The sequence below is a fragment of the Capricornis sumatraensis genome, chromosome 10, assembly GCF_032405125.1.
Source record: "Capricornis sumatraensis isolate serow.1 chromosome 10, serow.2, whole genome shotgun sequence".
Taxonomy (NCBI): domain Eukaryota; kingdom Metazoa; phylum Chordata; class Mammalia; order Artiodactyla; family Bovidae; genus Capricornis; species Capricornis sumatraensis.
The window spans coordinates 92,640,799-92,658,345 of NC_091078.1; the positions used below are offsets into that span (position 1 = coordinate 92,640,799).

At 43.1% G+C, this 17,547-nt stretch overlaps 1 protein-coding gene across 6 annotated transcripts in view; it reads left to right on the plus strand.

Annotated features, from left to right (window-relative positions):
* ACTR8 (actin related protein 8) overlaps positions 1–17,547 on the plus strand; it is a 27,613-nt gene continuing 10,066 nt past the window's right edge. For 3 of the 6 annotated variants that reach the window (XR_011145485.1, XR_011145486.1, XM_068983056.1), the window contains exons 1-13: positions 1–232; positions 3,945–4,115; positions 5,698–5,808; positions 7,466–7,570; positions 7,854–8,027; positions 8,537–8,630; positions 8,839–8,971; positions 10,792–10,945; positions 11,720–11,815; positions 12,318–12,458; positions 13,383–13,647; positions 14,197–14,360; positions 15,423–15,610. Coding sequence is in view for 2 of the 6 variants with exons in the window: in XM_068983056.1 (XP_068839157.1) it covers positions 110–232; positions 3,945–4,115; positions 5,698–5,808; positions 7,466–7,570; positions 7,854–8,027; positions 8,537–8,630; positions 8,839–8,971; positions 10,792–10,945; positions 11,720–11,815; positions 12,318–12,458; positions 13,383–13,647; positions 14,197–14,360; positions 15,423–15,566 (1,875 nt within the window). In the remaining 4 variants the exon portion in view is untranslated. Of the gene's footprint in view, positions 233–425; positions 521–3,944; positions 4,116–5,697; positions 5,809–7,465; positions 7,571–7,853; positions 8,028–8,536; positions 8,631–8,838; positions 8,972–10,791; positions 10,946–11,719; positions 11,816–12,317; positions 12,459–13,382; positions 13,648–14,196; positions 14,361–15,422; positions 15,725–17,547 lie in introns of those variants that run through there. The other 3 variants (XM_068983055.1, XR_011145488.1, XR_011145487.1) reach the window with 3 other exon arrangements.

Sequence of the window (17,547 nt, forward strand, 5' to 3'; positions counted from 1 at the left end):
TGGCGGCCTCGTTGTCTGTAAGCAGCGGGATCGTCTGCGCTGAGACCAGTTTTCTGGCATTCGGGTCGCGTCACTGAAGCTAGAGACTGGAGGGGCGTCGGCGGCCGACATGACCCAGGCGGAGAAGGGAGAGGCGGAGAACGGGAAGGAGAAGGGCGGGGAGAAGGAGAAGGAGCAGCGCGGGGTGAAGCGACCTATCGTGCCCGCGCTGGTGCCGGAGTCGCTGCAGGAGGTGAGGCGGCGGGGTCGGGCCTCGGACTCGGCTTCCGGGCCCGGGCGGGGCCCGCGGAGCTGGGCGAGGGGAGGAGACTGGCGAGCGACCCGAGGCTTCGGGCCCTCACCCGGGTGGGTGGCGCAAGGCGGTCATTTCCCGTTCGCTCCGAGGGCACTGGGCAGATGGCCCGGTCACTGCGTCCCCGCCGGTCCCCCCCCACCAGCTGCTGTACGAGCCCCTTCCGGACCGTGAGACCAGGACAGGGCTGTCACTTTACTGTCATAGGTTGAGGGAGCCGACTGGATGGTGGGTAGGGGCCGTGACAGTTCCCACTCTCTAGGATTCTCCCACTTGGAGAGGGGGAGGCGGGAGGAGAAAGCTCCAGTTGAGTTGGGGCAGTAGGTAACAAGGCCTGATGTCGGTAACAAGGCCTGATGTGGGATGGCTAGTGCAGAGCACCATTGTTGTTTACTCGCTAAGTCGTGTCCGTTTCTTTGCAACCGCATGGACTGCAGCACACCAGGCCTCCTTGTCCTTCCCTGTCTCCCGGAGTTTGCTCAAAATCAGGTGCATTGAGTTGGTGATGCCATCCAACCATCTCCTCCTCTGTCATCCTCTTCTCCTTTCTTCAGTCTTTCCCAGCATCAGGGTCTTTTCCAGTGAGTCGGCCCTTCACATCAGGTGGCCAAAGTATTGGAACTTCAGCTTCAGTATCAGTGCCTTCAGTGAATATTCAGGGTTGATTTCCTTTAGGATTGACTGGTTTGATCTGGCAGTCCAAGGGACTCTCAAGAGTCTTCTCAAGCACCACAGTTCAAAAGCATAAATTCTTCAGTGCTCAGCTTTCTTTATGGTCCAACTCTCAAATGCATGCCTAACTACTGGAAAAACCATAGCTTTGACTATATGGACCTTTGTTGTCCAACCAAAAGTGATGTCTCTGCTTTTTAACATGCTCTTTAGGTTAGTCATAGCTTTTCTTCCAAGGAGTAAGCAAGCGTCTTTTAATTTCATGGCTGCAGTCACCGTCTGCAGTGATGCTGAAGCCCAAGAAAATAAAGTCTGTCACTTTTTCCATTTTTTTCGCCATCTATTTGTGCAGCTGACACCTAGACAAAGACCTAAAGGATATTTAGGAGTTAGCCATGGGGAGTGTGAGGACAGGAGAACATTGTGGAGGAGACCTGGGCCAAGAGAGCCTAGGAAAGCGTTGGAGGTGAGAATATCTGGAATCAGGGAAGAGGAGAGCAAGAAATGAGAATGGAGATCTTAAGAGGGGTGTCATCATGAGAGTGGTATAAGGCAGAGCCTGGGCTCTTCTGAAGGGGAACTTTGGAAGAGCTAGCCAGACTCCGAGCTGCATGATCAACTCTTTTAATCCTCATAGTAGCTCTCTGAGGTAGGAACTTCAGTCAGAGCCAAGAAGTGGCACAGTCTGAATTTGAAGCTGTATCTGTTAATCCAGAGCCTGGGCCCTTAACCACTGTTGGAATATTTGTTTAACATCAGTCGGTCATGTAGCACCTTTTGGTTTTTCCATATCCTCTGTGGCACCTCTACTGTTATTTGCTGAATGCCCCCTTTTTTTTTTTTTTTCTTCTGAATCTTTTCTTAAGCAATAATGTCCAGGAAATGATATGTAGGATTCACTGGCTAGTTACTCTAATATGTTAAAATAAATATGTAATTAATAAAAAGTCCTTGTCCAGACTTTGAAAAACTATTTACTACTCCCAGAGCTTCCCAGTCAGTGTCCTGCAGCCTGTGTGCCATTGATGGGGTACAGGTGTCCCCGAGAGCAGGCTTCCCAGATAACTCATTGGTAAAGAATCCGCCTGCCAAGCAGAAGATGCCAGTTTGATCCCTGGGTCTGGAAGATCCCCTGGAGAAGGAAATGGCAACCCACTCCAGTATTCTTGCCTGGGAAACCCCATGGACAGAGGAGCCTGGGAGACTACAATCCATGGGATTGCGGAAGAGTCAGACACGACTTAGCAACTAATCCATCACCACCCTGTCCCAGATGGCAGGCAGCCTTGTTGGTTTAACTCAGTCGCCTAGGTATATGTTGTCTGCCATAACACACAGAAGCTCGAGGAGTCTGCTGCATAGCACCAGGCCTTGTGAGAATGGTGCCATCACCATTCAACAGATGACCTCTGTGCCATGCACTGGGCATAGAGTAGTGAACGAGACAGTAACAGTCCCCTCTTACATGAAGGTTTTGTCTTCTGGGAGAGCAATCAGTAAATCATTGTAAGAATGACAAGTGTCATGAAAAGGAGGGGTGCCATAAGATTTTATTACAGCAGGACAAACACACCTGGTCTAAGGACATTTAACTTAAGACCTGAAGGGAAGAGTAAGATTTAAAAGGGAGAAAGAACATTGCAGACAAAGGGAAGTGCCTTTGTGCAGGCCTGAAGGTCAGCACTGTAAGCTGAGAAATCAGGAGAAATCTGGATTCGGAAGACCACAGAGACTTAGAAGGAAGGAGTTCTAGAGTAAAGCTAGAGAAATAAGCAGGGTCCTGGTCTTGGAGGTTCTGAACTGTATCTTATCAACAAGTTACAGAAATGTTTCGAAAGAGGGCAGGCCAGGAAGACACAACTGAGGCCAACGGGTGGAACGGAGTAGGTGCTGGCTGCGGAGTCGTGCTGGAAAGGCCATTCTCAGCGGAGGCATCCATTTGTCAGAAGGACTCTCTCTGAGTCCCCCACTGAGTCCCTCAGCGTGTTTCCATGGTAACGGTTCCCCGGTCACTCAGGTTATATTCTTCTCCATTGAGAATTATGGCTCTAAAAGCCCACTGTCTTGATTTGTGCTCCTTGTCAGTCCTTGTTGACTGTCTCCCAAGAACGGGTGGTGAAAGGCAGACATACGAGGATAGAATTGTGAACTCTGGCCTTTTAACTCCAAACTCTTACCAGATCAGGTAAATAGCACAGAGTCAGTAAGGGTAAAGCGTTTAAAAAACAGTGACCAAAATACAGTTTATGCTCATTCTCGAAAGTGGTTCCTGTATTGAGCCTTACTTTCCAGCATTAGAAAACAGTGATTCTGTTCTAATACTACATTTCTTCCCTCACCTACTCAACCAATGTTGTCACAGCTGAGCGATGATACTGATTACCTCAGGAGCATTTGTAAATTGCAGATTCCTAGGCTGTCTCTCCCAGGAGATTCTGAATCAGAAAGTTTGTAGTGAAGCCTTAGGGTCTTTTTATTTGTTTTTTAAACAAGGATCTTTAGGTGTTCGGATTTAGGGAACCCAGCACTTGACGAGTCATAGTATTCCCCACACTCTTATTCCTTATTTAACTGTCTTCTTTAGTAAATGGAAAGTTCTCTAGTGGCTGGGACTTTGTCCTTGTCAGCACTGTACCTGTAGTGCTTGGCACAGAAACACCTTCAAATCATAGCTTGATTTGCACTGGGTGCTTGAAGTGAAGATGCTCAGTCGTGTCCGACCCTTTGTGACCCCGTGGACTGTAGCCTACCAGGCTTCTCTGTCCATGGGATTCTCCAGGCAAGAGTACTGGAGTGGGTTGCCATTTCCTTGTATTTCATTCATTTAAGCAAAGATTTGTTGACCTTTGTGCCATGAGTCAGATCCTCAAAACACAGATACAAAATGAGTTTGATAGTCATTATAGGAAGCTAGCTTCTTTGAGTCTGTTACCATCTATATTATTTTCTAAAGTCACACTCCTTTGTTTTATATTTACAGCAAATCCAGAGCAACTTCATTGTTGTCATACATCCAGGTTCCACAACTCTGAGGATTGGTCGAGCCACAGACACACTTCCTGCCAGCATTCCTCACGTCATTGCACGAAGACACAAGCAACAGGGGCAGCCACTGTACAAGGACAGCTGGCTGCTGAGAGAGGGGCTAAACGTAAGTCAGGATGAGGACCTGGAGGGGGTTCCCTGGCAGTCCAGGGGTCAAGACTGCTTTTGCTGCCAAGGGGCCAAGGTCAGCCCCTGGTCAGGGAACTAAGATCCCACAAGTCACACTGTGTGGACAAAAAAAACAGCACACACACACAAAATGTAGGACCTGGAGAGAAAGCCCAAGGTTGTCGCCTTGGGAGGGCTTAGATACTCAGTGTATGGCGTCATCTCGAACAACATCTTCATAGCTTTAATATATCTTAAAATAATGACATTGTTCAGGGTTACAAATATAATTTTTTTATTAAAGCTAGGAATTTTAAATTGTATAGAAATAATTGTAACAAAAGAAAATTAATTTTTATAACCCATCAGGAAGAATTGGGTATTGAAGAAGCTGATTTTTAGTGGAGGATACAGAATTGTCAGTTTCTTAAAATGATGCATCCAGGCGTCTGTTAACTGGCTGCCGTATTTTTTCTTCCAGATATTTAGAGTTTATATTGAGCTTATTTTTTCAATCTGTAGCAAATTGAATTCCTCACTTGTTATAATCTTAGGTTAAATCATAATTTTAAGGCAAAAAATAATATGTTCTTGGGGTCATTTACTTAGGATGCAGTAAATGTCCTATTTTGCAGGTGATAATTAACAGGAAAATTTTTCATGATAGGTATTGAATATGTATATAACATTATAATCCACTTTTAAGCTTTAAATCAAGGGTAGTTTTAGGAACTTGCAGTTTCTATAACTCTGATAGTAGGCCTTAGGATTTCATTTTCTAGCATAACTAGCAAACCATCCTTAAGTCCATTTCTAAGCTTAACTATAACTTGACAATGTAAGGGTTTAAAACTCACTTATACCTTTGGATCTTGTAATTCTATCTTAGGGACTAAATCTCAGGAGTAAAAATAGAAAGAAAATAAAATAATCTTTTCAAAAGTATTTATGGAATGTTCTTTGCAATATCACAATAACTTGAATACTCATTAACTAAGTGAAATAACACATGTAGGAAAAAATATTGCTATAAAATTGTAAGCATAAAAATTGTCCCGATATGTGGAAGAGTCTTGAAATACTTGGTAAGTTTAAAGTGCGCTATGCTCTGATATTAAGTCAGAAGTCCCTTGAAAGTGAAAGTGAAAGTGAAGTCGCTCAGTTGTGTCCGACTCTTTGTGACCCGTGGACTGTAGCCCACCAAGCTCCTCCGTCCATGGGATTCTCCAGGCAAGAATACTGGAGTGGGTTGCCATTTCCTTCTCCAGGGGATCTTCCCAACCCAGGGATCGAACCCAGGTCTCCCACATTGCAGGCAGACGCTTTTAACTTCTGCACCACCAGGGGTTATAGATATTTGCAACAGTTGGTTTATGTGATGGTGCTTTTCTGATTTTTTTTTTTATAAATAATAAATAGGTTACTTTGAATTCTTAGGGTTAACATATGTGACATAAGTGGAGGACACGCTTGTTGATGAGAGAGCATTTCCTCTTCCTAGATTAAATTAGTATTTTGTCGTTACTTTCTCTTTTTCACTAAATCATTTATGCTCTTCATCACTGTTTCTTTTCTGCCAGAAACCTGAAAGTAACGAACAAAGGCAAAATGGCCTTAAAATGGTGGATCAAGCAATATGGTCTAAAAAGATGTCAAATGGTACAAGACGGATTCCTGTGTCCCCTGAGCAGGTTGGGTCTCAGCTCTTTCTTCAGATTCATCCCTTGACCAGTGCTATTATGTCATAACCATTCGTGTGCTCTCCCTATTTCATTATGCAAATTATTAAAGATGGGATTTTCTTTAAAAAGGAAAGAAAACCATTTATAACCACCTACAGAATGCCTAAATGGGTGTTACAGATGTCTAGGCATGCCAGTTTGTAAGGTAGCGTTTCTTATGTCAAGCTGATGAAAATTTGGTTTGCCTGAGAGTCTTGAGTGTATTATTTCAGCATCTTGATGAGAAGCTGTATTCTTACTACGTTTGTCCTTTTAGTGTGATAAACCAGTACTGCTGGGGATGGACATGAGTCTATGTCCAAAAAGTTCCTTCAGTTTTTAAGTAAAAATAAAAGACAGATTTTTCATTTTTACCTAGAACTTTATTGAACAATGTGTTCACTGTTTTGTTTCACTGCCTTCTACTGCTTTTCAGGCAACTTCATAATTCTGTCTTCCCAAAACTTTTTATCTTTTTGAGCAAAGAACTGTTCCAAGAACCGTTCCAAGCCTTTTTCAGACTTCCAGGGATCTGAAATTTTTTCCACTAAAATTTTTGTGAATAAAATAAATGGAAATCAAAAGGTACGGTGTCTGGTGAAAACAGTGGATGAATCAGAAATTCCCATCCAAGCTATAGTAGTTTTTCCATATAGACAAACATGTGGTCTTACGTTAACCTGATGGAAGATTATGCATTTTCTGTTGACTAATTCTGGATGCTTTTCAACGAGTGCTGCTTTCAGTTGGTCTAATTGGGAGCAGTACTTGTTGGAATGAATCATTTGGTTTTCCAGGAGACCATAATACAGGACTCCCTTTCAATCCCACATCAAAGCAATTAACATAACCAAGCTGATACTAATATTACTCATTGCTCGATTGGGATATTTTCAGTATGTTGGCTATCTCTTGCATAGTATAATGTTGATTATTCTCAAGTAATGTCTCAGTTTGATCACTGTCAACTTCACTGGTCTACTGGACCAGGGAGCATTGTCCAGTGAGAAATCTCCAGTGTGAAACTTTGCAAACCACTTTTGACACATTTGATAAGTCACAGCACCTTCTCCATATTACTGTACATATCTTTCTTTGCATTTCAGTTGCATTTTTACCTTTTTTGAAATAACAAAGCATACTATGCAGAAAATGTTGCCCTTTTTTCCCCCCATCATCAATATTAAGATGGCTACACAAAAATTCACCCGTTTTGACAAGTTTTTGTTTTAAATGCACACTGATGTTACAGCTATCACAACATAATCTAACAGTTGTTTTGAATAAAGTTAAAGACAGCTATACTGCTACTTGAGCCATCTTACAGAAAAAACCAAATGAACTATTTGGTTAACCAAATATATAAATTTATATTCAAGTTTCAGCAGAGTGCAATATTCATTTTAGACTGGCTGTGAATCACAGCCTGAGTGTTAACGTGATGGGAGTAATCAAGGTTGTGGAAAAGGGCAGGAGAATCCACTTGTGACCAATCCCTATTTTGTCACTGATCTTGGATTCGTTATTAAAATTTGCCACTGTATCTATTCTGTGAGAGAGGAGAAGAGGGCAGCCCCTTTTTTTCTTGCATAGACTCAGAGAATTTTCTGATGTTCGTTTGTTTCAGGCACGTTCCTACAACAAGCAGATGCGACCTGCAATTTTAGATCACTGCTCTGGAAATAAATGGACAAACACATCTCATCACCCTGAGTTTTTGGTGGGAGAAGAGGTAGGAGACTTGTTTACAGTGAAATGGAAGAAGAAAACGGAGGTCCTATTTATAAAATTAATGTGCTTTGCCACCCAGTTCTGGTTGTTCCCAAGCATTCTGTAATCTTACCCTGAGAAACAGATAGTCACACAGGCTCCTGAGATATTAGACACTCCACTCTCAGCATGAGAACAGTCAGCAAATGTTAATGATAACTTCTGGCCTTTGGTTTTTCAATGTGAATCTGGGAAACACTGAGAGAAGAGTTCTAACAATGTATTCATCTCCCCATTGTTTCCAGGCCCTGTATGTTAATCCTTTGGACTGTTATAATATTCACTGGCCTATCAGAAGAGGTCAGTTAAATATTCATCCAGGACCTGGGGGCTCTCTTACAGCTGTTCTGGCAGATATTGAAGTAATATGGTCTCATGCAATACAAAAATACTTGGAAATCCCACTGAAAGATTTAAAGGTAAACAGAAATTCCCAGTTACTGGATTGTCTTTAGAGATTCTTGGTCAATAAAAGTACACCGTTCTTTGTAAGACAGTGTCCTTGAAGCCGTCTCCACTTTAAGGTGTTAAGAATATCCTTTTTTCCTTCACTAAATTCCCATCTGGTGCTTTCTTTTTTTTCCTCATTTTGTTTGGTTGTTGGTATTTCTATTGCTCTGCAATCAGCAAACTTGCTCGTGTTTATACGTTCTCTCTGGACCTTTTTCAGACATATCAGTTGTCATATTTTTTCATTTCACAAGTTTTATATAATTCAAAAGGAAAAAAAGGTCCACAAAACTTCAACTATTTTTTAATATAAAACCTAAAAGATAGAAGAGAGCTTTGAGCTTTTACTTTGGGCCTCTAGCCATTGCTGCTGCTTCTTTAGAGAGAATCCTCTCTGAGGACAGGTGTGGTGAAATTTGTTTTGACCTGACTTGAATATTAACCATTTTATCTTTTTCTCCTTTGTTGTTCTTTTTAGTATTATAGATGTATCTTGTTAATTCCTGATATCTATAATAAACAGCATGTGAAAGAATTAGTGAATATGATCCTAATGAAGATGGGTTTTTCAGGTATGTCTGTTATTCCAGGGAAACCTGCCTGAAATGAGATTGTTTTGTTTTTTCCTGACACAGTTGATTTAATTCACTGCTTGACTGAAATGCTTATTCTGGGAGGGTCAGTGATGCTTGCCTGGGGGTTCCTAGACTTTAATTAGATATCTGTTACAGGGTCTTCCCTGCTCCCCAGCTGATCACCCCTCTGCCTTTTGTCTTTCAGGGATTGTGGTCCATCAGGAGTCTGTGTGCGCCACCTTCGGAAGTGGCTTGAGCAGCACATGTGTTGTAGACGTCGGAGACCAGAAGACAAGCGTGTGCTGTGTGGAGGATGGAGTCTCTCATCGGAACACTCGGTGAGGAGCTTGGGAGGAGGTATTCTCTGCTGCTTCTTCCTTTACAGCCTATTCAACTAAAAGCATCTTGAGTTAGAAGTTTTTTTTAGGAATTATATGTAGCCCACCAGGCTCCTCTGTCCATGTGATTCTCCAGGCAAGAATACTGGAGTGGGTTGCTATTTCCTTCTCCAGGGGATCTTCCCAACCCAGGGATCGAACCCAGGTCTCCCGCATTGTGGGCAGACACTTTTTGACCTCTGAGCCATCAGGGAAGCCTCTGATGCCTAGGAATTATATATTCACATTTTTTTTATGAAGCCAGCGAGATTGTGGAAGTACAAATTTGAACAAGGCTATATACTGGTGATTCTAGGCTATAACAAGGCTATAAACTGGTTCCGTTGGAACCCTCTGATATGAGCCCAGGCTTCCTGGGTAGCTCAGTGGTAAAGAACCTCCCTGCCAATGCAGGAGACACAGGTTCAGTTCCTGGGTCAGGAAGATCCCCTGGTAAAGGAAATGGCAACCCGCTCTAGTTTTCTCACCTGGGGAATGCCATGGACAGAGGAGCCTGGCAGGCTACAGGCTATGGGACCGCAGCGAGTTGGGACACGACTTAAGAACTAAAAACAACAGCAGTGTGAGCTCACATCATTGAGTTCATGGAAGCCCTAGTGTGTGCTGTGTGCTTTCCCATAGGAGAAGTGTGTATGTTAGCTCTGTGTCTCTCACTGGTGTGGCAGTCACACTCACAGCAAAGCTTTATATAGGCAAGTCATTTAGGAGACAGTAGGTTTTTAGGTCTAAATTGTCTAGCTAGCATTTTAAGTATTTGCTTTTCTCTCTCTTTTTTTTTGGCCACACTGCATAGCTTGCAGGATCTCAGTTCCCCGACCAGGGATTGAACCTAGGCCACCACAGTGAAAGCTCAGAATTATACCCACTAGGCCACCAGGGTCTCCTGAGTATTTGCTTTTCTTGTCAGGTTATTTTTCATGAGTGAAGAGTAACTTGGTGGTGGTCCAGTCCCTTCATTACATTATCACTGACAGAAGAATTAATAAAGAAACTAGCCCGAGCAGGTTTGCAGCTTGCTTATCTGAGACAAGCCCAGCACAGGTGAGCATACCAGGTAGTGCAGATAACCAGTTCTCTGCAGCGTTTTGTGCTTCCAGGATGGCTTCTTCAGGCTGATTTTATTCTTCCTGTCACTCACATAGGTAGTTTTGACTTCTAAGGCATAGAAGCAAACTTAAAAGAGGGTTTAAGCAGTCCTTGAGAAAAGTTAAGCTGTTACCTCCTAGGTTACAGTGCATTCTCAAACCCTGATTGAGTTGTTTGAGCCCCTCCATTTGTATTACTTAATGCCATTGCTTCTTGAAGTATAGAGAGAACACTGGACCCCAGGTCTTCTACCACTGAAATGGCACAGCAGTGATCCCTCCAGATGGTAGAAATGTTCAGTTAGTGGCTAGTAGCCTCAGAGTTTTTCTCCCACAAGAGAGATTTGTCTTACGATGTTATTCCCTGTCGTCTCTATATGCCGGTAAGCATAGATAGCCAAACAGCTCTCATATGCTATACATATGGACTTGGCAATGAGCTGGACTTAATGTGTATTCTGTCTCTTGGATTTTTTTGCAAGTATCATTTTTCACTTCTTGATGCTCACCACTGGTTTTTTCTAGTTTCCTTCTCTCTCCCTTACATCCATTCTGCCCTTTCATTCTTTAACTTATCCTTACAACATTTCTTGAAACTTACTGTTTCGCTGTGCCTAATTGAGTTTTTGGAACACCTTTTGCATCTTTTTAGCTGCCCTTTTCTCTTAACTCCAGGCTCTGTCTGGCATATGGTGGATCTGATGTGTCAAGATGCTTTTACTGGCTGATGCAGCGAGCTGGTTTCCCTTACAGAGAATGCCAGTTAACAAATAAAATGGATTGCCTTCTTCTGCAGCACCTTAAAGAAACTTTTTGTCATTTGGATCAGGTGGGAGCAAAATCAAAATTGCTGATTATTTTTGTTTTCAGGGAAAATTGAAGATATTTAAGGATAATTAAAACATTAACAGTACTGTGCTACCCATTCAACCCAAGTTGATTAAACCTTGAGGCTGAAGCTCTTAAGAAGTGAGAGATTTTTGGTAAGACCCATACAGAAGTATCTCATACTCAGGAAAACACAGCTAGTTTTTTTTAAGAGAGTAGATTTCTCTCTTCTTAGGACCTATGATCATTCTAAGGATAAAGATTAACCTTTAGATGTAATGAACAGTAGCAGGTAAATACATAGTTACAGACAGTTAATAAAATGGTATCATTTGAAGTACTTTCTTACTATTGTGAACAGTCAGCATTTAATCATTGCTGTATATGAATTGCTGCCTTTTTATACTGTTCGTTTTAGACTTTTTAAGAAACCTTGTTTGAGTAATAAAATTCTGAGTAAAAATTTTTTTGAGAAATGTAGAACAGGGTAACATTTCCCAGTTATTGAGGGAATTTGCTTGTTGGTTTGGACATTGTTTGTATTTGTATATATTGATAATGAAAGAAACCAGAAATCAGGTGGTGGCAATTTCAGAAATGTTGAAAGAGAAACAAGGTACAGTTGAAGTCCTGTTTTTTAAGTTCCAGTGGAAGTGGTACAAAGTTGTAGGGCAACCCTTTCGTGGGTGAGATTTAGACCACAGAGAGGCTTGTCATTTGTAGAGTTTGTGTGCACTTTTCCTGATTGACTGACAGCATCTTTCCCCGGATTCAGGACATCTCTGGGCTTCAGGACCATGAGTTTCAGATTCGACATCCAGATTCCCCTGCCCTTCTTTACCAGTTTCGATTGGGAGATGAAAAACTCCAGGTAACATATGGGTGTGTATTTCCCATGGGTAGAAAGAAAGGCAGCCAAGTACAGTCAGACTGAGAGAATGTGTATTTGCTGGAAACTTCATGAAGTCAGAATGCCAACTGGGTGTAAATTAGCTGCTAGCCCAACATTTAAACCACTGATAGAGTATAGATCAGAAGAGATCTGAGCCATCTTTTTAATTAGGCGCTGTGTGAGGAATTGCTATTTAGAGAGAGGCACCATTCTAGGAAATTACAAAGTAGTTGACTAGGCACTTACTTTGCATTCAGTTTGAGACTTCTCTCTCAGGTGTATTATCACCCATTCAGTTTGATGATGAAGCCCATTACACACTGAGGAAATAATGCTCCTTCCAAAAGAGAATGCTCACTCAATCTGACTTACAGGATCTGACCTGCCAGTTTTGTTTTTGGAAGAACACAGTTTGTTTAACGGGTCAGTTTTTTCAGGAGGCAGTAGCCTTGATTGGTCATTCTTTTCCTTCCCTGCACAGGCTCCAATGGCTTTGTTTTATCCAGCAACTTTTGGAATCGTTGGACAGAAAATGACAACTTTACAGCACAGATCCCAGGGTGACCCTGAGGATCCTCACGATGAACAGTACCTGCTGGCCACGCAGAGCAAGCAGGAACAGGTCTGTGGTAATTCAGGGTGAGAGGAGATAGTTTTGTGCCTGAGAGAGGTTTGCCCACACTTCATGGATCGTTGCAATGACAGTATGCTAAAGCTGATGCTAATTTTAGGACCATAGATGAAGTCTACATTTAAAATCCAGATGGGAGATTTCTTTGTTCAGCAAACATCTATTTTCAGACTACTACTCCATACATGTGAAAGTTAATTTAATGATGATGCTTCCCTTTGGTGTGTATTATTTCTGAACTTTTCCTCTTTTGAATATTTTTCCAGTAGTAGTTTCAGTAAAATCTCACCTATTTTTTTTCTGACCTATTTTTAAATTATCACATGAAAGGTGGGTAGGCACAGGCAAGGAACTGAATTCCTTTGTCCAGAGCCAATCCTAGTTGTAGGATGTCTGCTGCAGGGGCACAAATTAAAGCTGTTACCTGCCAGTGAAACAGCAGCTCATGATGGAGAGAAGAGGGCTGTAAACCTTCTCTGGACTTTGTTCCTGTCCCAAAACTGAGCATGAGATTGCTTAGATAAGGTCTGAAAATGAGGACCCATGACAACCACTGGCCCAAGAATGCCACTGAAATAACTATACTCAAAAGCTCAGGGGGGAATAGTTCATCAACATTTCAGTCTTAAAATCCCACCAATATTCGGAAAGTCCTGTGGTCTGCCCGGCCAGCCTGGCATTGCCTTGGTTTGTTAGCATGTCCTCATCTTCTGTACCACCCCACCCAGTGATCCGAGGGCGGGGACTAGGTGCTAGGTTGCATGCTGTGGGGTGTTTCCTGTCTGCGGCACAGGGACAGGCCTTTGTTTTATAGAGAGTCCCGCAGGGGGGTGGGGAGGGGACATCCAGCTGGAGAACACTGACCACTGTCATAGTCGGACCATCCATTCGACTCTCCTTTTGATTGAATTAAAGTCTGCAAAAGCTACTGCTGACCGGAAGTCTGCATCCAAACCCATTGGATTCGAAGGGGACCTTCGTGGCCAGTCCTCTGACCTTCCAGAAAGACTGCATTCCCAGGAGGTGGATCTGGGACCCTCCCAGGGAGACTGTTTGATGGCTGGCAATGATTCTGAGGAAGCTCTCACCGCACTGATGTCCAGGAAGACTGCCATCTCGTTGTTTGAAGGGAAAGCCCTGGGCCTGGATAAAGCCATCCTCCATAGCATAGACTGCTGTTGTAAGCATATCTGGGGAGCCGGGAGCGAGCAGTTCCAGGGTTCAGGCTAGGGTGTAGTTTTATCTTGCAGCATGTTCATTCAAAAACTATGGAGGACCTACTTTGTGCCACCATTGTCAGGTATTAGAATCTGATTCCTGGCCTTGTTGAACATAGAACCAAGTAACAAAGGCCAAAACAAGTCAAATCACCACATAAAGGCATTCTAGGTAGAAGCAGCAGCCTGGGTACAGGCCAGTGTGACTGGGAAGCAGAGTGAGGCTGTGGGACGTGTGGGTACACAGCACACTGGACTTTGTAGCCCCCTTAGAGGTTGAGGTCCTGATCCTGCTAGTAGCAGGGTTGGGGGCGGGGCATGTGTGGGGACAGCAACTTGCTCACGTTTTGAGCTTTGCAAGGTTCCTCTGGCTGCATTGTAGCATTGTCGAAGACAGATGGGGGAGAGCGCTTTGAGGGGCTCCTGCCATTACCGATAGATGATGGTGGCTTGGCATAGGGTGGTGGTAGATACAGAGAAAAAGCGTGAAAGGGATTTCACTGTCTTTTCAGCATCTGATGAAACCAAAAAGAAGATGTACAGCTCCATCCTGGTGGTGGGAGGTGGTTTGATGTTTCATAAAGCCCAAGAATTTCTGCAGCACAGAATTCTCAATAAAATGCCACCTTCGTTCAGGCGAATTATTGAAAATGTAGATGTGATCACAAGGCCCAAGGTATGTTGTACATGGTGCAGGTCAGACTCTTTTCCGGTGAAACAGCATTATTTGTAGTTGTATGTGGACAGAGAAAATCCTGGGAGGCATGAGGCTGTGTTGGGGGCGTTCTCGAGGGCTTGGGGCAAGTAGAAAAATTACTTTCAGCAGGTCACACAGATGTGGTGGAAGGAGCTCTGGACGCAGGGACTGGATTACTGGCTTTCAGTCCCTGCTGTGTTCTCCAGAGTAGCATGACCAACTTCTGACTTTGTCAAAGGATGGGGTGGGCAAGGAGAAGACTGACTGTACTCACACTGTCAACTAGAACAGGTCATTTTCATCTCGTTCATATTGAGAATCTCCTGCTGGTCCCTAGACCAGGTGATCTTCAAGGATCTTTTTGGTTTGAACTGTCATGGAAACCATAAACACAGCAATTTAGAAACAGATTGTGTCTATATTTTATCATTCTCACTGAAAATTCCAGGGAATATTTCTGTTTAATTTTCTTTCAGAGGTAGAGGTTATGGGATATATTTATTCCACTCAAATTTCAAAATAAGTTATTTCCTTAGAAATGGTCCGGCCTATAGGGACTATTCGGAGAAGGCAATGGCCCCCCACTCCAGTACTCTTGCCTGGAAAATCCCATGGATGGAGGAGTCTGGTAGGCTGCAGTTCATGGGGTCGCTAAGAGTCGGGCACGACTGAGTGACTTCACTTTTGCTTTTCACTTTCATGCATTGGAGAAGGAAATGGCAACCCACTCCAGTGTTCTTGCCTGGAGAATCCCAGGGACAGGGGAGCCTGGTGGGCTGCCGTCTATGGGGTCACACAGAGTCGGACACGACTGAAGTGACTTAGCGGTAGCAGCAGCATAGGGACTATTAGTGGAATAATAAGAAATAGTGAATAATAGCATCTTCAGTAATAAAAACCGAAAAATTTTCTTGTGAACTGAAATAGAAAATGTCTGTGGTTAGTTCATAGGTCCTGCATGAGTCTGCCCCTAAATTCCAGTAAATGATTAAGTATATCTTGTCCATTTTCATTGAACTATCTTTGTCATTTCTTCTCTAGGACATGGATCCCCGGCTGATTGCCTGGAAAGGGGGGGCAGTGTTGGCTTGTTTGGATACCACACAGGAACTGTGGATTTATCAGAGAGAGTGGCAGCGCTTTGGCGTTCGCATGCTACGAGAGCGAGCTGCTTTTGTGTGGTGAAATGGACAGAAAAGTCGCTGTTGGAGACCAGCACAAACCTTGTGGTATAAAAGACTTAGTATAATTTATTGACTTAGGTGCGTTTAAGTTTCATGAAAATAAATGAATCTTAACTTTTTCTTGTTGAACACATTACATTGGTGTAAAAAAATAGCTGCTTTTGTAGTCAGGACATTTGAGAATAAATATGAACTTAGTCTTCCGTGGTGAATTTTCCTGCTCTTCCTCGGGGGTCTCAGACTCCCGGTGATGTCCATTGCTGCAGTAGAGTGGTTCTCGGGTGGTGAGCCCTTCCATTAGGTTGACTTCTGAGTGTTAGGCAGTCTCAGGTACCCATGAGGGTGGGTGTGTGACTGTGGCCCTGAATTGTGAGATGTGTCTGGTTCCACGTTTTCCCTCTTGTATAGCATAGATGTATGTCATGACTTGCATATGCTGCTAAAATTCCTTAGGGAAAAAAAAAGGTGTTTTTGTTGTTTTGTTTCATTTTTACAATTTCCTCTTGGATTACAAAAAATGGCGGGGCCCATTCAGGTCTAGATTTCCAGAAGCAAAGATTTAAGATTGGGCTGGTTGGCTTTTGTTACCCACATGATCTGGGGTGGGCTTGGGAAAGGAAACCAGTCATTATTTGACCAGAACAGAAATAGAAAAGGCAAACTCATTTTCTTCCTAAAGCCAAATAGAAATGGGTTATATATAATCTAGACCAGGTACCTGTCATAATTACTAAATTAATCATTAGCTCCCCAGTCGTCCTTTACCTGAAAAGCAAAGTGAAAGCTCTCCGAGTAATTCTTGTTCAGTGTGCTCTCCAGAACTGGGGCTGGGGGTGGGACTGGCAGAAGGAAAAGTAGGTGAGGGTAAGAGACAGGCAAGTGGAATATAGAAACAGGCGTGGTTGGGAGCCTTCCCTGGCGGTCCACTGGTTAGGCCTCAGCGCATGTGATCAAGGCTCGATCCTTGGTCAGGGAAGTAAGACCCCGTAAACACTGGGGCCAAAAAAAGGATGGCTGGAAGTTTAGGACATGGAGAAATACTAGAGTATTTTAAATAAATAGGATTATCTTGAGTGTGTGCTCAGTAGGTTGGAAACAAAGAAGAGCCTGCCAGTGTAACAGAATTTTAACTTGCTTCTCTTCTTTGGGATGCTTGCCTTCAATCTGAAAACTATATGCTCTTTTTTATTTTTTTTTTTAGTTTTTAATTAAGTTTATACACTTATGATTTTATGTTTCTGGGTTGTTTCAACACAATACTAGCTACCTAGTTCTAAAAGCATAATGAATTCTGTTTATAATAGCTTTTCACATAATAGCAATTTGCTCTTAAAACTGGTAGAGGTTGATTCAGAGGAAGTTGGTTTCTGGTCCATGTTTTGACATAGGTCATGTCCATTTTTTATTATCAGCACTTAAAAGCACCACGCAAACTGAACACAACAAGTAAGTGAGCTTTACCACATTAACTGTATTGCCTCAGGCATTACTAATTATTTGCTTGTGAAGCTGTACACTCTATGCTTCTTTATTTTGGTCTTCGTAAGACATGTATCTGGAGAAGGCAATGGCACCCCACTCCAGTACTCTTGCCTGGAAAATCCCATGGACAGAGGAGCCTGGTGGGCTGCAGTCCACGGGGTTGCTAACAGTCAGACACGACTGAGCGAATTCACTTTCACTTTTCACTTTCATGCACTGGAGAAGGAAATGGCAACTCACTCCAGTGTTCTTGCCTGGAGAATCCCAGGGACAGGGGAGCCTGGTGGGCTGCCCTCTATGGGGTCGCACAGAGTTGGGCACGACTGAAGTGACTTAGCAGCAGCAGCAGCAAGACATGTATCAGAGGAGTGGCATGGCCCTTTAGGGATACTCTACAGAAACATTTTAACAGTCATCCACCTGAAACTGATCCACATTCTAGAGCAGATGCAGTCTTGCACTGTGTGAAAGAGACAGGCTTTCCTAGAAAAATACAAATG